The 18,872-nt window shown below is 41.9% G+C and overlaps 2 protein-coding genes across 2 annotated transcripts; both read left to right on the top strand.

The window, feature by feature from the left end:
* Nucleotides 1-28: 28 nt before the first annotated feature.
* Nucleotides 29-4,141, top strand: LOC135545490 (transmembrane emp24 domain-containing protein 9-like). Its single transcript, XM_064973122.1, has 5 exons — nt 29-213; nt 853-953; nt 1,107-1,232; nt 1,416-1,562; nt 2,094-4,141. The coding sequence occupies exons 1-5, from the start codon at nt 66-68 to the stop codon at nt 2,241-2,243; spliced, it is 672 nt and encodes a 223-aa protein (XP_064829194.1). The 5' UTR covers nt 29-65; the 3' UTR covers nt 2,244-4,141.
* A 75-nt stretch (nt 4,142-4,216) lies between these two features.
* Nucleotides 4,217-11,185, top strand: LOC135545489 (beta-1,4-galactosyltransferase 7-like). The gene is made up of 6 exons (XM_064973121.1): nt 4,217-5,107; nt 6,247-6,579; nt 6,825-7,050; nt 9,254-9,337; nt 9,575-9,679; nt 9,825-11,185. Exons 1-6 carry the CDS (start codon nt 4,968-4,970, stop codon nt 9,978-9,980), a joined length of 1,044 nt encoding a protein of 347 aa, XP_064829193.1. The 5' UTR covers nt 4,217-4,967; the 3' UTR covers nt 9,981-11,185.
* Nucleotides 11,186-18,872: the final 7,687 nt, after the last annotated feature.

Below are 18,872 nucleotides of genomic sequence, written 5' to 3'. Positions count from 1 at the left end.
TTACGTGGCATTGATGTCTGCGCAGACTCGAATCACAACATCCGTCCTCTGTAACCGGCAGGAAGATGGTGGCAGTCAAAATGCGGTCTTGTGTGTTGTCAGTTTTGCTTTTGAACGTTTATTACACATTTGTTTCCTCGCTGTACTTTCACATCGGGGAGACTGAGAAGAAATGCTTCATAGAGGAAATTCCGGATGAAACGATGATCATCGGTCAGTGTCTTGTGGCCATTGGGATTGCTATGCTATTTAGCCCTGGGAAGTCAGCTAGCGAGCTAGTTTGTTTGCTATTTCGTCAAACTAGATACCGAATTCGAGTTAACATTTAGCCAGAAATCTAGTTAGTTATCTAGCCAGCCAACATTAAACTCTGTAGAGGGGGCAGTGAACTTACTTTTCAGTTGGCAGACTTGGCTAGCTAGCTACTCATATTCACGAGCAGGCTAACCAGCTAGCTAACGTTAGCTATTCAAATAAAGTGAATTGGTTGCGTAATTACACATATTTGTAGCCGTTATTGCGTGCAGAGCGCAAATCGTATGTTTCTAGCTACAACGATACAGTAATACCTAACAAAAATAAGCAGACACATGTCGTCGATGTCCTCCCCTAGCTAGAACTGTAAGATTGGAAATAGGTTATTCATGCTTTTGATAATTTAATAAATAAACCATGGAACTACATATTTGACTGTCTTACCATCCATATACTGTTTAACATACTGTAGGTCTTGCCCAGAATCAACCCCAGGCCCTAACAGTTTCTTCCTAACTAGGCACTTGTAAGGATTGGACCGGTAGAAGCAATCATTGGCTGGCATGTGTAAACAATTGTATTTTCTCTTTTTTTTAGGAAACTATCGTACACAATTGTACGACAAGCAGAAAGAAGAGTACCTACCTGCCACACAGGGTCTGGGGATGTTTGTTGAAGTGAAAGACCCTGATGAGAAGGTAGGATACTACACTTTGCAACTAGTCATTCACTTCATATGGTATTCTCTGAGAGAGACTTGTGAGAACAATCATGACCCAAACCGCATTGAATTGAATAGTGATGATACTGAAAAAGTTGTTCTTTCTGTGTGTTTCCTGTCTGGACTCTAGGTGATCCTGTCTCGTCAGTACGGCTCAGAGGGAAGATTCACCTTCACCTCTCACACCCCAGGAGAACATCGGATCTGCCTTCATTCCAACTCTTCCAAGTTTGCCCTCTTCGCTGGAGGAATGCTTGTAAGTACATTAGTGTGACAAATGTGGGGGAAGGCTATTGCACCCACAAAATGCATATGAATTGTGGGTCAATAAGAACAGTTAATGGCAGGGTGCAGGGGATGTAAGAGTAGAGGGTAAAAAAGTAAATACCCATTTTGATTCTCCTCTCAATTGCTGTGAACCACTCTTTTTTTTCCTCAGAGAGTTCACCTAGACATCCAAGTGGGAGAGCACACCAATAACTATGCAGAGATTGCAGCCAAAGACAAGCTGACAGAGCTGCAGCTGAGAGTGAGACAGCTGGTGGAGCAGGTGGACCAGATCCAGAAGGAGCAGAACTATCAGAGGGTGAGTACATCAGCTGTCCTGCTGAGTAAAGCCCTGGACACGCCGGTAGTGTTTACCGGCTGAGGCTACTTAGCACCTTTTGAACAGAGTGCCAGCTATAATTCACTAATCAAGTCTAGATGTAGAAAAATGCTAAAATAATGTCAGACACGTACTGGCGGATGGTCCCTAAAACACACCGAGCGGAATGAAAGCGAGACGATCAGCAGACCGCCATTTGGTGCGATGTTTTCTCCTTCAAATATAATGAAATGTCTGTTCACGGCAAACTTAAGACATTTGCTAAATTGCAATTAGACCTCTAGCCCCCATACTCTAGCCACTCCTGTAAATCTGAGGGGATTTTATATATATATATATAAGCATGTGAGTAACACCTTACTATAGTCTTCTGAATGGCTAGGTTGAAATATCACCATATTGCTTCCACTTATCCAATCCCGTCAGATCTACTAGTGAGTAGATTCAGGAAATTCATTGCCTTGACTCGTGTGCTACTATTTGTATTTCTAATTGCGCCGTCTTTTCCAGTACCGTGAGGAGCGCTTCAGGCAGACCAGTGAGAGCACCAACCAGAGGGTTCTGTGGTGGTCCATCGTTCAGACATTGATCCTTGTGGCCATTGGCTTCTGGCAGATGAGACACCTCAAAAGTTTCTTTGAGGCCAAGAAATTAGTGTAAACATGCACTCTCATATGGTCGTTTCTGAGTCCGGATTGGGGATCAAATCAGTCAATTCAGGAAGTTAACTTACACACTATTCTTGAATTGAAAATTCCCCCATTGTTTTCTGAGGCATTTTTCATGAATCAATTCAATTTGAATGAAATTCCTGAATTGATATGTGTATTGAACACAACCCTGGTCTGAATGCAGTACTTAAACATTAGTGAGAATGTGTGATATCTCCCAGAAGTATGTGTACAGATGGGTGAGGTTACCGTTCTGTCAGTGAAAACCCAGTTACTTTTTATTTTGAAGGGGTTCTGCTTTTGGATTTTTAAGACCCTTTTGTGACTTTGATATTCCCCATTGCTGTTTCTGTAAGAACACTGTTTGCAATTGGTTTTATTTATGATCCTCTACTGTATGCTCTATGTTTTACATTTGGCTGGGGAAAAAATGATATTGTACTATCGATATCAAACATGATTTTGTACTATTGATGATATCAAACATTGGACTGATAATATCAAACATTGTTAAAACCACTACTGTATTTTTTTCACTTCATAAGCCTCCTCCTCCCCCCCCCGACATCCCATAAGATATTTCTGTAGCACTGTTTGTGACTAGAATGCCTGTCAGTCATATTCCAGGCCGCATCTCTTCTCTCAGCATAACAGGTGTTTTCAAACTGATTAGACATTGTTCTCACTCTACATGTATTGTAATGGGGGGTTTTGTTACTGGCTGAGGGGAGAGAGCACCTATTTTGGTTTAGAACCCTACAACAGAAATGGTGACTTGATTTATGAAACTTATTTTTGGTCATCTGTGCATACTAATCTTTACGTTTTTATTTAGCGTCAAATGAATGTACGTTTCAAATCCCGATGTATTTAGTTGTTGGTCGTGGTTTGTGTGTTTAGAAACAGAAAGACATCTAGAATATGCAGAATTTTAAATTGAAGATCTTGAAACTTGGGAACTTTCTCTTGTTAACCTGTATCCGTTTTCGCAAAGCACCTCTGGGTAGATCTGCTGATCTAGTATCTGTTATCCCTTGTTATTAATTTTGATTTAAAAGGAGAAACAGATCCTAGATCAGCACTTGTACTCTGATGCTTTCTGAATATGGGCTCTGTTTTATTTATGAAGTTGGAAAGTGAGATAAGAAACGTAACACTTTGGTTAAAGGTTGGTGCCAGAGTGTCTGATGTTACTATGGTAATTTCATGGAAAACTTTGACATACTAGCTATGCATTTGCTGAAGTACGAAAGCAGTTCACACCGTTTTTCCCAAACTTGCTGAATACACTGCCAAATATGTTCCCTTATCACAATCTACTGGCTTGATGGTGGTCAAGTGAACATTGGTTGTTTTTTCATCTGTACTGCATATCTAAGTGAACCTAGAGAGGTTTTGGTTTGTCCATTTCCTTTCTGCAAATACTCAGGTAGAGTTTTGAAGACACTGATTTAATTCATTTTGATTAAATAAAGAATTGTTGTCCAGGTTAACAGGTTTGCTCCAGTTCTCATCATGTACAAGGAGTTGATTTGTGTGTAAACATCCATTGTACATTTGAAAAGTACTCAGCCAGAAAGCAGTCATTTGCTTCTTGTCACTCACAAAACAATTTGAACTACACTGGATCTTTTTTTGCAGAAAATATTTTTGTTCAATTAATCCGTTTTTTGTTTGTCCTTAATAATTCCCCAAACTGTTCCTTGTTGAATTAGTGCCTCATTGGTGTTTTTTTGCATTTATATGGTTAGATACAGTATCAGAGATTTTGAGTATGATTTGAATCAGTTGGTACTGGTTTGTTTTGGGTGGGGGGATTTTAATTTTAGATTATGTAAATGTGAAAACTTGATTAAATTGCACTAAAAAATAAAGTTGTCACCAATGGCTAGCCATCCTGAATGATTGTTTTCCAGCGACACTTTGCCCAACAAAAATATTAGGTCAGATGTGGGTCCATCCATAGGGAATGCGTTCAATAGTTCCGCAAATGCATAGGAACGTTGTCTTTATAACGTGTTTCCCCCGGAGCAATATCATAGGCGGACCTTATAAATTCAGGTGTTGATATTTTCTTGTGTAGAAGCTCTTTAGCGAAATAACTAATTATTTCAATGTAACTTAAGTATGGTAGTGTGTGAAACACAGTTAATTATTGAAACAAATTATGTTTGTATAGTTTGTTGCTAGACTTTTTTGTTCCCCGAAATCCACGTGTCTCACCACAGAACAATCTTTGTCTCATTGTGCAGTAGGACATGGATAGGAACAACATTTCCTTGCTCTGCTATGTTGCAACGTGTACACCCTGGGCGTCGTCATTACGCCGATTCTGTTGTAAAACGTTTCTTAAACAGAATGAAACGAGGCGTGACCAACCTTAATTTGTCCAATAGAAACTCTCGTTTTAGTTGCTAAACGTTCTGAAACTGTTTGGACTAATGATTACACCCCTGCTAGGTAGCTATCAGCGAGCAGCAATGTTGCTCTGTTATTAGCCAGCGTCAAGCCAAAGCTTTGCCAATGTAATAAGAACATTGGCACGGCATTTCACTTTCAGTAACCAAAGGCGTAATGTGATATTTCGAGGAAGAATATGACAAGAACACCAGTTGGACATCAAAATAATCCGACTGCAAAGGAGACTGCAAAGGAGAGAGCCAGGAATAATGAAGAGGTTCGATTGTAGAATCACGACGACATTCTCTGTTTTATGAGGAGCGGCTGTCGGAATCTGGGGAATAGCATAACTGGGATTTTCTGTGAAATCTTGAAGCTGTTGTCATTTGCAACCTCGAAAATGATGTATTCATCAAGAAGGAAACCAGTCCTCTATTTCAAAGAAGACCGAAGGTAAAACATAACGGTAGCCCTGATGTTCACAATGACCCTATCCTAGGATTAGTCTAGATGAGTGAACCGATATTAGCAAGCTAGTAAATGTTTCATTTTTATCTACTAGCTTGTGAATCATACCAATACACTAATAACGTTACTGTAGGTACACTAAAGCCTAAATCTCTGGCTATTACATTGGTACACTTGCCTATTTCTTTAAAAACGAATGCAGCTGGTGTAAATGGATTGCGGTCAGATGTTTAAGATGGTTGAAATATTTCTTAGTATTGTTCAACCTCAAAGAAATTAGACACTAAAAGTACCTCATCCAGAGGAGTGTATTTGACTACAATAGAAGAGTGTTATCAGTGAGTAGATGAGGACAATAGAAGAAGAGTGTTATCAGTGAGTAGATGAGGACAATAGAAGAAGAGTGTTATCAGTGAGTAGATGAGGACAATAGAAGAGTGTTATCAGTGAGTTGATGAGGACAATAGAAGAAGAGTGTTATCAGTGAGTTGATGAGGACAATATAAGAGTGTTATCAGTGAGTAGATGAGGACAACAGAAGAAGAGTGTTATCAGTGAGGAGATGAGGACAATAGAAGAAGTGTTATCAGTGAGGAGATGAGGACAACAGAAGAAGAGTGTTATCAGTGAGGAGATGAGGACAATAGAAGAAGAGTGTTATCAGTGAGGAGATGAGGACAACAGAAGAAGAGTGTTATCAGTGAGGAGATGAGGACAATAGAAGAAGGGTATTATCAGTGAATAGATGAGGACAATAGAAGAAGAGTGTTATCAGTGAATAGATGAGGACAACAGAAGAAGAGTGTTATCAGTGAGTAGATGAGGACAATAGAAGTGTGTTGCTCTCAGATTTTGTTGTGTGAAATAATGTTGGTGGGTTGATTTTTAGTTCGATTTCTGGTAAAATTGCGTGATAGTATTTTAAACCAGCCATTCCTTACAATCTAGACGTAGCCATTGCATACAGTGTGTGTGGGTTTGGTTGTGCAACCGTTTAGTGTACAATAGTTATGCCTAGCTGAGTTAATGCTACTAAACCTCTCACTTGGTCAGTTTGTGGTTCAGGTGTGTAACATACCATAGACTGCACTACATTGCTGAATGAGACTTGCTATTACTTTCAGATTCTGGTCTGGGAAATGCACAGTCTACAAACTATTTGGTCTGTGTGTGGTGCTGGTACTGGTCTCCCTCCTATGGCTCCAACTCAGCTGTACAGAAGACATGAGCCGAGTTGTAGTGGATGATGGACGCATCCCCCATCAGCCTTGTCCGCTGGAGAGACAGGCATCCGCTGCGGACGACCCTTCCTGGGGCCCTCACAAGCTGGCCCTCCTGATACCTTTCAGGGAGAGGTTTGAGGAGCTGCTGGTGTTTGTCCCCTTCATGCACACCTTCTTGAACAACAAGAAAATACTGCATAAGATCTTTGTAATTAACCAGATGGATCACTATCGGTAAGTGATGGAAGACGTTATGTTGCCTCATTAGTCAATAGGCCTACAACAGAAGTGCTGTTTCTGTCTAATCTGAAGGCCACAATATATTTTCTATTCTATTTTAGTCCAGTGGTTGTTGATGAATTCTGATTGGCACAGGGGAACTATAGTCTGGATGTGTGCCTCTTTGATTTGCACCTTACCAATGAAATATTGACTCCTCCTGGTAGTAAATAATGAGTTCCACCCATATCTCACCGCAGGTTCAACAGAGCCTCGCTCATTAACGTTGGTTACATGGAGAGTGGTAACGACACTGATTACATGGCCATGCATGATGTGGACTTGTTACCTCTGAATGAAGCTCTGGACTATGGTTTCCCAGAGGATGGCCCGTTCCACGTGGCCTCACCAGAGCTGCACCCCCTGTATCACTACAAGACATACGTGGGAGGAATCCTGCTGCTCACCAAACAGCATTATCACATGGTAGGTTAGCCTGTTGTTTGTTAATCAGTCATTGTCACATGGTAGGTTAGCCTGTTGTTTGTTAAATGGTCATTATCACATGGTAGGTTAGCCAATTGTTTGTTAAATAGTCATTATCACATGGTAGGTTAGCCAATTGTTTGTTAAATAGTCATTATCACATGGTAGGTTAGCCTGTTGTTTGTTAAATAGTCATTATCACATGGCCTATTGTTTGTTAATCAGTCATTACATTTATCACATGTAGGTTAGCCTGTTGTTTGTTAATCAGTCATTGTCACATGGTAGGTTAGCCTGTTGTTTGTTAAATAGTCATTATCACATGGTAGGTTAGCCTGTTTGTTAAATAGTCATTATCACATGGTAGGTTAGCCTGTTGTTCGTTAAATAGTCATTATCACATGGCCTATTGTTTGTTTATCAGTCATTATCACATGGTAGGTTAGCCTGTTGTTTGTTAAATAGTCATTATCACATGGCCTATTGTTTGTTAATCAGTCATTATCACATGGTAGGTTAGCCTGTTGTTTGTTAATCAGTCATTATCACATGGTAGGTTAGCCTGTTGTTTGTTAATCAGTCATTATCACATGGTAGGTTAGCCTGTTGTTTGTTAAATAGTCATTATCACATGGCCTATTGTTTGTTTATCAGTCATTATCACATGGTAGGTTAGCCTGTTGTTTGTTAATCAGTCATTATCACATGGTAGGTTAGCCTGTTGTTTGTTAAATAGTCATTATCACATGGTCTATTGTTTGTTAATCAGTCATTATCACATGGTAGGTTAGCCTGTTGTTTGTTAATCAGTCATTATCACATGGTAGGTTAGCCTGTTGTTTGTTAATCAGTCATTATCACATGGTAGGTTAGCCTGTTGTTTGTTAAATAGTCATTATCACATGGTAGGTTAGCCTGTTGTTTGTTAAATAGTCATTATCACATGGCCTATTGTTTGTTTATCAGTCATTATCACATGGTAGGTTAGCCTGTTGTTTGTTAATCAGTCATTATCACATGGTAGGTTAGCCTGTTGTTTGTTAATCAGTCATTATCACATGGTAGGTTAGCCTGTTGTTTGTTAATCAGTCATTATCACATGGTAGGTTAGCCTGTTGTTTGTTAATCAGTCATTATCACATGGTAGGTTAGCCTGTTGTTTGTTAATCAGTCATTATCACATGGCCTATTGTTTGTTAAATAGTCATTATCACATGGTAGGTTACTGTTGTTTGTTAAATAGTCATTATCACATGGCCTATTGTTTGTTTATCAGTCATTATCACATGGTAGGTTAGCCTGTTGTTTGTTAATCAGTCATTATCACATGGTAGGTTAGCCTGTTGTTTGTTAATCAGTCATTATCACATGGTAGGTTAGCCTGTTGTTTGTTAATCAGTCATTATCACATGGTAGGTTAGCCTGTTGTTTGTTAATCAGTCATTATCACATGGTAGGTTAGCCCGTTGTTAAGATAATCATTCATTATCAGTAATAATAGACAGCACTTCAGAGCTCTAGTACATTACATTCATTATTTACCCATACACATATTCCAATAAAATTATATTCATCACATGCACCAAATACAACAGGTGTAGACTTTACAGTGAAAAGCTTACGGACCTTTCCCAACAATGCAGAGTTTAAAATAGTAACACATGAGAAATAAAATAAAATACACAAGAATAGAGCTATATACAGGAAGTACCAGTACCAGATCAGTGTGGAGCTATATACAGGAAGTACCAGTACCAGATCAGTGTGGAGCTATATACAGGAAGTACCAGTACCAGATAAATGTGCAGGGTATTTGAGGTAGATATGTACATGAAGGCAGGGTAAAGTGACTAGTCATCAGGATAGATAATAATAAGGTATTTGAAGTAGATATGTACATGAAGCCAGGGTAAAGGGACTAGGTATCAGGATAGATAATAATAAGGTATTTGAGGTAGATATGTACATGAAGGCAGGGTAAAGTGACTAGTCATCAGGATAGATAATAATAAGGTATTTGAGGTAGATATGTACATGAAGGCAGGGTAAAGTGACTAGTCATCAGGATAGATAATAATAAGGTATTTGAGGTAGATATGTACATGAAGGCAGGGTAAAGTGACTAGTCATCAGGATAGATAATAATGATTGTACTGGGTGGTGGTGTGGTGTTTTAGCTGTGTCGTGTTCTGTGTTCCTGAAGTGCAACGGCATGTCCAACCGGTTCTGGGGATGGGGGAGAGAAGACGATGAATTCTACAGGAGACTAAGAACTGCTGGATTACAGGTAAACCAGGACTGTCCTTTACGTGTCACAAAGAGACAAGAGATCGCTGGCTAATCCTTAAAATGACTCCAAAAGAATGACAAGCCAATGACTGATAAGCATCGGTATCTGACTCCTCTACCTACACATTAGGAAAACTCCAGAGTACGTTTGCATGTAGATCAGTAAAAAAACAAAAACTGTTGACAGGAATAATATAATAATAATATAATCAATCTGTCATTTTCTGTTTGCCAGCTCTTCAGGCCCAGTGGGATAAAAACAGGGTATAAAACCTTTCGCCACATCCATGACCCTGCCTGGAGGAAGAGAGACCAGAAGAGACTGGCTGCACAGAAACAGGTAGAGATGCATTCACCGGGAACCTCCTACCGTGTTGTATTGCTATGTGTTGCATTCTGAGATAGACGGATACTGAATTGATCTCTTTGGTTGTATTTCTAATCACACTACTGACATTATGGTTCTCTCTCCTCATTTTTGGAAGGAACAATTCAAGGTTGACCCTGAGGGCGGGTTGACTAACTTGCAGTACAAGGTGGAGTCGAGACAGGAGCTGACTATTAGTGGAGCCCCTGTCACTGTCCTCAACATCAAACTGGAGTGTGACACAGACAAGATTCCCTGGTGTCTGCTGAACTAATATGACCCCAATGATAGACCCCTGCTGCCTCTCATCTGGGTTATGTTCATTATCCACCAAACGGAATAAAACAGACTAAAACAGGGAGGGACTACCTGAGCTTCTCCAATAAGAAACACTTGTTTTTGTGTGCCCTAATGAATGTGACCCTGGTGCTACAGAGGGGTGATGTTTCCCCTACTTGAAGTGTCTGGAAGACATGGATAAAAAAAAAAAAAAAAGTAGATTATTGTTATTATTATTTTTCAAAAATACGCATCAGAAGACATGGGTGCCATCTTTTGGCTGACCCAGAGAAGAGGCTTTGGCCTTTGACCCCAGCAACGCCTTCCCTCATTGGAGAGATGGAATGTATTTATATTGAACTAGCTATATGATGTCATCCTTTAGAACTGTATGTCTAACTTGCATTCAGAACTGTGAGTGACTGGATCTGTGAGTGACTGGATCCGTGAGTGACTGGATCTGTGAGTGACTGAATCTGTGAGTGACTGGATCCGTGAATGACTGGTTCTGTGAGGGACTGGATCTCATGCAGGCCTAACTTCAGGGGCTTTGAACTACAGACACTTTGCCAATATTGACGATACACGAAAGGAAAGGTGTACTGAAATAATAAGCAATGGCCTTTGTATCTGTTTGTTTGTTTGTTTATTTATTTATTTATTTTTACCCTTATTTTACTTGGTAAGTTGACTGAGAACACATTCTCATTTACAGCAACGACCTGGGGAATAGTTACAGGAGGGGGGATGAATGAGCCAATTGGAAGCTGGGGATGATTAGGTGGCCATGATGGTTTGAGGCTCAGATTGGGAATTTAGCCAGGACACCGGGGTTAACACCCCTCCTCTTGTGATACGTGTCATGGGATCTTTAGTGACCACAGAGAGTCAGAACACCTGTTTAATGTCCCATCTGAAAGACGGCACCTTACACAGAGCAATGTCCCCAATCACTGCCCTGGGGGCATTGGGATATTTATTTAGACCAGAGGAAAGGGGTGCCTCCTACTGGCCCTCCAACACCACTTCCAGCAGCATCTGGGCTGGACCAACACTGCTGAGCTTCAGAGGCCATCCAGTAGTGGGATGTAGGGATGGTTTGCTGCTGGGTGTGATCCAGATGGACCAACACTGCTGGGTGTGATCCAGATGGACCAACACTGCTGGGTGTGATCCAGATGGACCAACACTGCTGGGTGTGATCCAGATGGACCAACACTGCTGGGTGTGATCCAGATGGACCAACACTGCTGTGCGTGATCCAGATGGACCAACACTGCTGTGCGTGATCCAGATGGACCAACACTGCTGTGCGTGATCCAGATGGACCAACACTGCTGTGCGTGATCCAGATGGACCAACACTGCTGTGCGTGATCCAGATGGACCAACACTGCTGGGTGTGATCCAGATGGACCAACACTGCTGGGTGTGATCCAGATGGACCAACACTGCTGGGTGTGATCCAGATGGACCAACACTGCTGGGTGTGATCCAGATGGACCAACACTGCTGGGTGTGATCCAGATGGACCAACACTGCTGGGTGTGATCCAGATGGACCAACACTGCTGGGTGTGATCCAGATGGACCAACACTGCTGGGTGTGATCCAGATGGACCAACACTGCTGGGTGTGATCCAGATGGACCAACACTGCTGGGTGTGATCCAGATGGACCAACACTGTTGGGTGTGATCCAGATGGACCAACACTGCTGGGTGTGATCCAGATGGACCAACACTGCTGGGTGTGATCCAGATGGACCAACACTGCTGGGTGTGATCCAGATGGACCAACACTGCTGGGTGTGATACAGATGGACCAACACTGCTGGGTGTGATCCAGATGGACCAACACTGCTGGGTGTGATCCAGATGGACCAACACTGCTGGGTGTGATCCAGATGGACCAACACTGCTGGGTGTGATCCAGATGACCAACACTGCTGGGTGTGATCCAGATGGACCAACACTGCTGGGTGTGATCCAGATGGACCAACACTGCTGGGTGTGATCCAGATGGACCAACACTGCTGGGTGTGATCCAGATGGACCAACACTGCTGGGTGTGATCCAGATGGACCAACACTGCTGGGTGTGATACAGATGGACCAACACTGCTGGGTGTGATCCAGATGGACCAACACTGCTGGGTGTGATCCAGATGGACCAACACTGCTGGGTGTGATCCAGATGGACCAACACTGCTGGGTGTGATACAGATGGACCAACACTGCTGGGTGTGATCCAGATGGACCAACACTGCTGGGTGTGATACAGATGGACCAACACTGCTGGGTGTGATACAGATGGACCAACACTGCTGGGTGTGATCCAGATGGACCAACACTGCTGGGTGTGATCCAGATGGACCAACACTGCTGGGTGTGATCCAGATGGACCAACACTGCTGGGTGTGATCCAGATGGACCAACACTTCTGGGTGTGATCCAGATGGACCAACACTGCTGGGTGTGATCCAGATGGACCAACACTGCTGGGTGTGATACAGATGGACCAACACTGCTGGGTGTGATCCAGATGGACCAACACTTCTGGGTGTGATACAGATGGACCAACACTGCTGGGTGTGATACAGATGGACCAACACTGCTGGGTGTGATCCAGATGGACCAACACTGCTGGGTGTGATCCAGATGGACCAACACTGCTGGGTGTGATACAGATGGACCAACACTGCTGGGTGTGATACAGATGGACCAACACTGCTGGGTGTGATCCAGATGGACCAACACTGCTGGGTGTGATACAGATGGACCATTTGTACTTTTCAGGAGTCCCTCTGTCCTTCAGCTGAAGTCTGCAATAATGTCTGGCTTAATATATTATCATCAGAGTTACTATGAAAGGGTTTTCTTTCCGACATTGTAATGCACCGGATTGGCATGCCATTTCCATGATCCGTAGCGCTGTATTCTCATCCGGTATCCATTGTAACCCGTCACGTGCTCAACTGGTAGTGAGTTGAGTGTCAGGGTGCCATTTTGACTTTGTTGGTGATGGTAAAACAGTTAAGGTTTACAGCCGTGCTTTAGAAGGTTATCAGAGACCGACTAGGTATTTTGGGGTAGATTAAGGTGTGTTTACAACAGTTTGGCCATATACCATACTGCTGTAATGTATTTTTGAATGACCAGACAAGTCAATGGTACCGTCAATGAATTTGTACAATAGTCAGTATGTAAATTATGTCTTAAAAACATAGGAAAAGCAGGCATTGTCTTTTTTTCCCCTCATTTATAAAGTTCTTCATTGTACATATTATGAATGAACACATCTGTATTGTATTTTCAATACTTAACATCATCTATTTGATCTGTTTTGAAGTTCTGTCTGACAGAAGACCGTTGTACCTGAGCTTTGTTATGTTGACATCCCTCACTATAATTGGATACAGCACATATTGCAGTTTATCTACTCAATAAATGCATATTAGGGATAGCTAACTAACTGTACTCTGTGATTTTAGAGTGTAAATGAAGGTGTGTTAGTAGTCTGTCATTCCAGATGTGACTTTAATCGTACTGATCCTGTAAACAGACAGTAATGAGCACTTTCACACACACTGGAAGTCAACCCTGCTTTGTCTCACTAGTTATAGACAAGCCTAATTTTGAATCCACTAGAAATGTAAAAACAGATACTTGTACCACTACCAAGAAGTCTACAATATGCTGTGTCTGTAATTTAGCATATGACATACGTTTATAAAAAATCGGGCATAACTTGTTATGCATTTAAAGTCTGCTCAAGACTGTAAAAGTTATGCCTATTTCTGCTTCATTACTATTTTTTATTTAACCTTTATTTAACTAGGCAAGTCAGTTAAGAACAAATTCTTATTTACAATTACGGTCTACCAAAAGGCAAAAAGCCTCCTGCGGGAAGAGGGGCTGGGATTAAAACTAAAATAAAAATACAGGACAAAACACACATCACGACAAGAGAGGCACCACAACATTACATAAAGAGAGACCTAAGACAACAACATAGCATGGCAGCAACACATGACAACACTCAATAATGATTACCTTTGTGGTGATTTGTCACTTCAGCCCCGCATGCAAAGCCCCTGTCTGAAGTCTTTGTCAGGTCATAATTGATCCATCGGCTCTTGGTCGACCAGAACACCGCCCCATGACGACAGCTTTACACTAAGCTCCTCAAAGTAGTTTTTGACTCGATGGGACAACACCTTTCAGGCCATATGCTCTATCCTTTGAGGCGGGGTATAAAGTCCTCGCCTCGCGCCTGGAGAAGGAGCCACACTCATCGGCGCAGCATGACGAGAGGAAGCCTGAGCGCGAGTGCCTTCAACGGGACATCTTCCTTCTCCTTACCATCATATTTTCCTATTTGTGGTGGAGTAACGGACATCTTGTCATCGTTACTAAACAAGGTTCTATTAACGACAAAGATAAATAAAGCTTTGCTCCTTCAGTGTTGAAGTTATCCTTTCCGTGGGTCCTTCCTGGGAAGCAGCTGCACAACAAGCCATGAAAAACCAGCAACCAGGCGGAGGCGCAAGGCACCATCCGGCGATGCTGACTTGGTCGCATATTGGAGACACAAATTCACTTCACACAGTTTACTACCAGCATCTAAATGGTTATAATCAAGGTCTGTATAACGGTGAGATCAATTTATGTCCTCAATGTTTCCGACTTTGATTGTTTTGGCCCAAAGGATATTAGCCTACATGATAGGTCTCGTAATTGCATTGTCTTGTAAAACTGATGATCCGACTCTTCGTAATGACAAATGGAAAAGGGAACAGGTGTCATTGTGATAATGCAGCCCATGTTGGATAATGTGGAAGGAAGAATATTGTTTGGAAATGACTGTTTGTTTTCTCTGCAGGGCAACCGGGCAGGCATTCCAGGGGAACCTTCGTGCGGAGATCTGGCAGGAGAATCCGTACCAGCTTCACCGACGACCAGCTGACCAAACTAGAAGAAGTGTTCAGTAAGCAGCGGTACATGACAGGGACTGAGAAGATGCTTCTGGCCTCAGCGCTGAGACTGACCCAGACACAGGTCAAAGTCTGGTTCCAGAACAGGAGAACGCGGTGGAGGAAGGCCCATGGGGACATTGCCGGTGTGCCGGAGAGCCACGCTCACGGTGAAACACCGAGCAAGGAGACGGATGAGTTGATTTAAAGTTATATTACTAAATGCCTTGAGGCCATCACACACATTCACGATGATTCTTGAATGATTGTCAAACAATATTTTATATTTGACCACTGTGTGGCCTGGTATGGGATGCTTCAGCTCGTCAATCAGCTATCAACTAGGCTGAAGATTTAGCCGTGTCATTTTTGTAATGTATTTTATATTCCTCTTTCACAACATCTCTTATGTGATTTCGTTTTTTTCATTTCTTCCTTTTCACACATACTTTTTTTTTATTGTGTTTCTTTTCAGTTTATGTTGTGCATTTATCCATGTACTGAACCCAGGATATAGGCCTTGCTTTCTGTACTGAACCCAGGATATAGGCCTTGCTTTCTGTACTGAACCCAGGATATAGGCCTTGCTTTCTGTACTGAACCCAGGATATAGGACTAGCTTTCTGTACTGAACCCAGGATATAGACCTAGCCCTCTGTACTGAACCCAGGATATAGGCCTAGCCCTCTGTACTGAACCCAAGGATATAGGCCTTGCTTTCTGTACTGAACCCAGGATATAGACTTAGCCTTCTGTACTGAACCCAATGATATAGGCCTAGCTTTCTTTACTGAACTCATGATATAGACCTAACCTTCTGTACTGAACCCAAGGATATAGACCTAGCTTTCTGTACTGAACCCAGGATATAGGCCTTGCTTTCTGTACTGAACCCAGGATATAGGCCTAGCTTTCTGTACTGAACCCAGGATATAGACCTAGCCTTCTGTACTGAACCCAATGATATAGGCCTAGCTTTCTGTACTGAACTCATGATATAGACCTAACCTTCTGTACTGAACCCAAGGATATAGACCTAGCTTTCTGTACTGAACCCAGGATATAGGCCTTGCTTTCTGTACTGAACCCAGGATATAGGCCTTGCTTTCTGTACTGAACCCAGGATATAGGCCTTGCTTTCTGTACTGAACCCAGGATATAGGACTAGCTTTCTGTACTGAACCCAGGATATAGACCTAGCCCTCTGTACTGAACCCAGGATATAGGCCTAGCCCTCTGTACTGAACCCAAGGATATAGGCCTTGCTTTCTGTACTGAACCCAGGATATAGACCTAGCCTCCTACTTCTATACTGCTGTTTTTTTCTATTCTACTGATTACTGTCTCTATATGTTTGTTTTGACTGATATTTTTTAGCTACTTGATCTACAATTCACTTGTATTTTTGTCTAATAAATATTTGGTCTATAGTTGAGAAATGGTGTACAATAATTTCCATATAGAAAATGCTGTGTCCAAAACAGAAAGTGTGGATTTATTAAAGAACAAACTGCAAACAGCTATAAGTAAATATATAATCTAAATCGCTACATTCTAATATACTCGGATGACAATAGTGTGATGGACACAAGACTGCAGGTATAGCCCCACACTGAGCGACTAATGCATTATGGACCACTACAGACTGTTTATTCGTTTTCAATGGGTTAAGAAGTCGCTCCAGGCATACTGGCCCTCACTTAACCAGGTATTATGTTCCTAGAAGCCAGGTGTGTGGAGGTAAAAGCTTAAAGTCAGACCCAACACTGACATTCTTCTCCCGAATTGACCTTTATGGACTCGAGCTGACAGAGACAGGAAATATTTGTGCGCGAGAGTAAATAAATGAGACCGCACTGAGCGAGAGACAGCAATTATAGGCGCGCAAAACGTCCCCCAATTTGAGCCTAAATATGCTTCAAGGTTAAATTGCAATTAGGTAGTAGATGGAAGTTTTCACTATGTAGATATTACAAAATAATACATGTGAAATGAATCAATATTAAAATTAAAATTAAATATAAATATATTTCATCCATTCTTTCCCAGATCTCATTTGAACGTAACATCAATGTTATCTTAAAAAGCCACTAGAGAGCGCCATCAACATGGGCATTGACCAAATCAATTGAGTTCCCCCAGATAACCAATTAATTCACTTGACATCATTCATTTACCACCAAATTAAATGTAAATTCAAATAAATTATTAAGCCAGCAGATAATATGACAAAACTATGTCTGCCAACTTTGCCTTTGACAGCTGTACTTAACTAAGGCTATACTGTAAGTATTTGAATGAATAAAGTTATGAGTAAAATACTGAATTAATATCATAAGCGAAGATGCTTATTCAAGGGGATTGTTTCCATTCCTCTTTCAATGTACTGAAACTATACATGTAATCTGTAATGGCCTGACGTGTCGATGAATGTTCCATTCAACAGAGTTCTGTCCTTTGTAGCTTACTATATAGAATAATGTATATGGCAGGCATTTCCTATAACACATCCTATTTCTGTTCCTTTCTGAATAGAGTAACCTCATTCCTTGTAAAAGGGACTTAACTCCAGTTAGCTGATTCAAGGCAGACCATGTAGGGGGACAATAATCACATTTTAACTCGGCTTTACTCCCCTGCATGCCTACAAAAACTCCAACTGCTTAATCCCTCTTTTCAGACCAGCAAAATCTATCATTAATTGCCAGAGGCAAAATTAATAGTTGTTTAATGGCCGCCTGAATCAAAGGCTCCGGAGCTAGATCTGCCAGTTAAACCTATTAATTCTATACAGGGGGACTGGGCGGTATGGGATCGGTATAGGGGACAAGAGGGGTGGAGAGTAAACTCCTTTGGGACTCAAAGGGCTCTTTGGCCCTTGGTGGTTCACATCAGCTTCCACAGAGCAGATCATGAAAGATGGAAGCTGGGGGGGCTTTTGTGGTTCGTCAATGATTATTTCTCCCCTGAAAGGACTGACATCTGTCCTGGGTTCCTGGGACTGGCTGAGTCTCTGATCTACTGGTACCCCTCCACCCCCGCCCTCTTCTCCCTCAACAACATCGAAGATGGTAACTACCAAAAGAGGGAGGGAAGGCACCATGGACATAACATAAAAAAGCAATATTTCCAGACCTTTGACCTTAGTAAAAAAAATACCTCTTAAGTTGACCTATTCTCAAAATGAGTTTCATTTCGCAGACCTATAGGTATATTCTGTAAAGGACTTTCATTTCGCAGACCTATAGGTCTATTCTATAAAGGACTTTCATTTTGCAGACCTACGTACAGTGCATTAGGAAAGTATTCAGACCCCTTGACTTTTTCCACATTTTGTTACATTACATCCTTATTCTAAAATGTATTAAATTACCCCCACCCACACACCCATCCACCCACCCTCTTCAATCTACACACAATACCCGATAATGGCAAAGCAAAACACATCTGTATTTGGGGAGTTTCTGCCATTATTCTCTGCAGATCCTCTCAATCTCTGTCAGGTTGGATGGGGAGCATCGATGCACAGCTATTTTCAGGTCTCTCCAGAGATGTTCGATCGGGTTCAGGTCCGGGCTCTGGCTGAGCCACTCAAGGACATTCAGAGACTTGTCCTGAAGCCACTCCTGTGTTGTCTTGGCTGTGTGCTGACAGTTGTTGTCCTGTTGGAAGGTGAACCTTCGCCCCAGTCTGAGGTCCTGAGCACTCTGGAGCAGGTTTTCATCAAGAATCTCTCTGTACTTTGCTTCGTTCATCTTTCCCTCGATCCTGACTAGTCTCCCAGTCCTTGCCACTGAAAAAAATCCCCACAGCATGATGCTGCAAGGGATGGTGCCAGATTTCCTCCAGACGTGACCCTTGGCATTCAGGCCAAAGAGTTCAATCTTGGTTTCATCAGACCAGAGCATCTTGTTTC

Source organism: Oncorhynchus masou, chromosome 9, assembly GCF_036934945.1.
Source record: "Oncorhynchus masou masou isolate Uvic2021 chromosome 9, UVic_Omas_1.1, whole genome shotgun sequence".
NCBI classification, from domain to species: domain Eukaryota; kingdom Metazoa; phylum Chordata; class Actinopteri; order Salmoniformes; family Salmonidae; genus Oncorhynchus; species Oncorhynchus masou.
The sequence above is the reverse complement of the archived record's forward strand: the minus strand, read 5'-3'. Positions and strand labels throughout refer to the sequence as shown.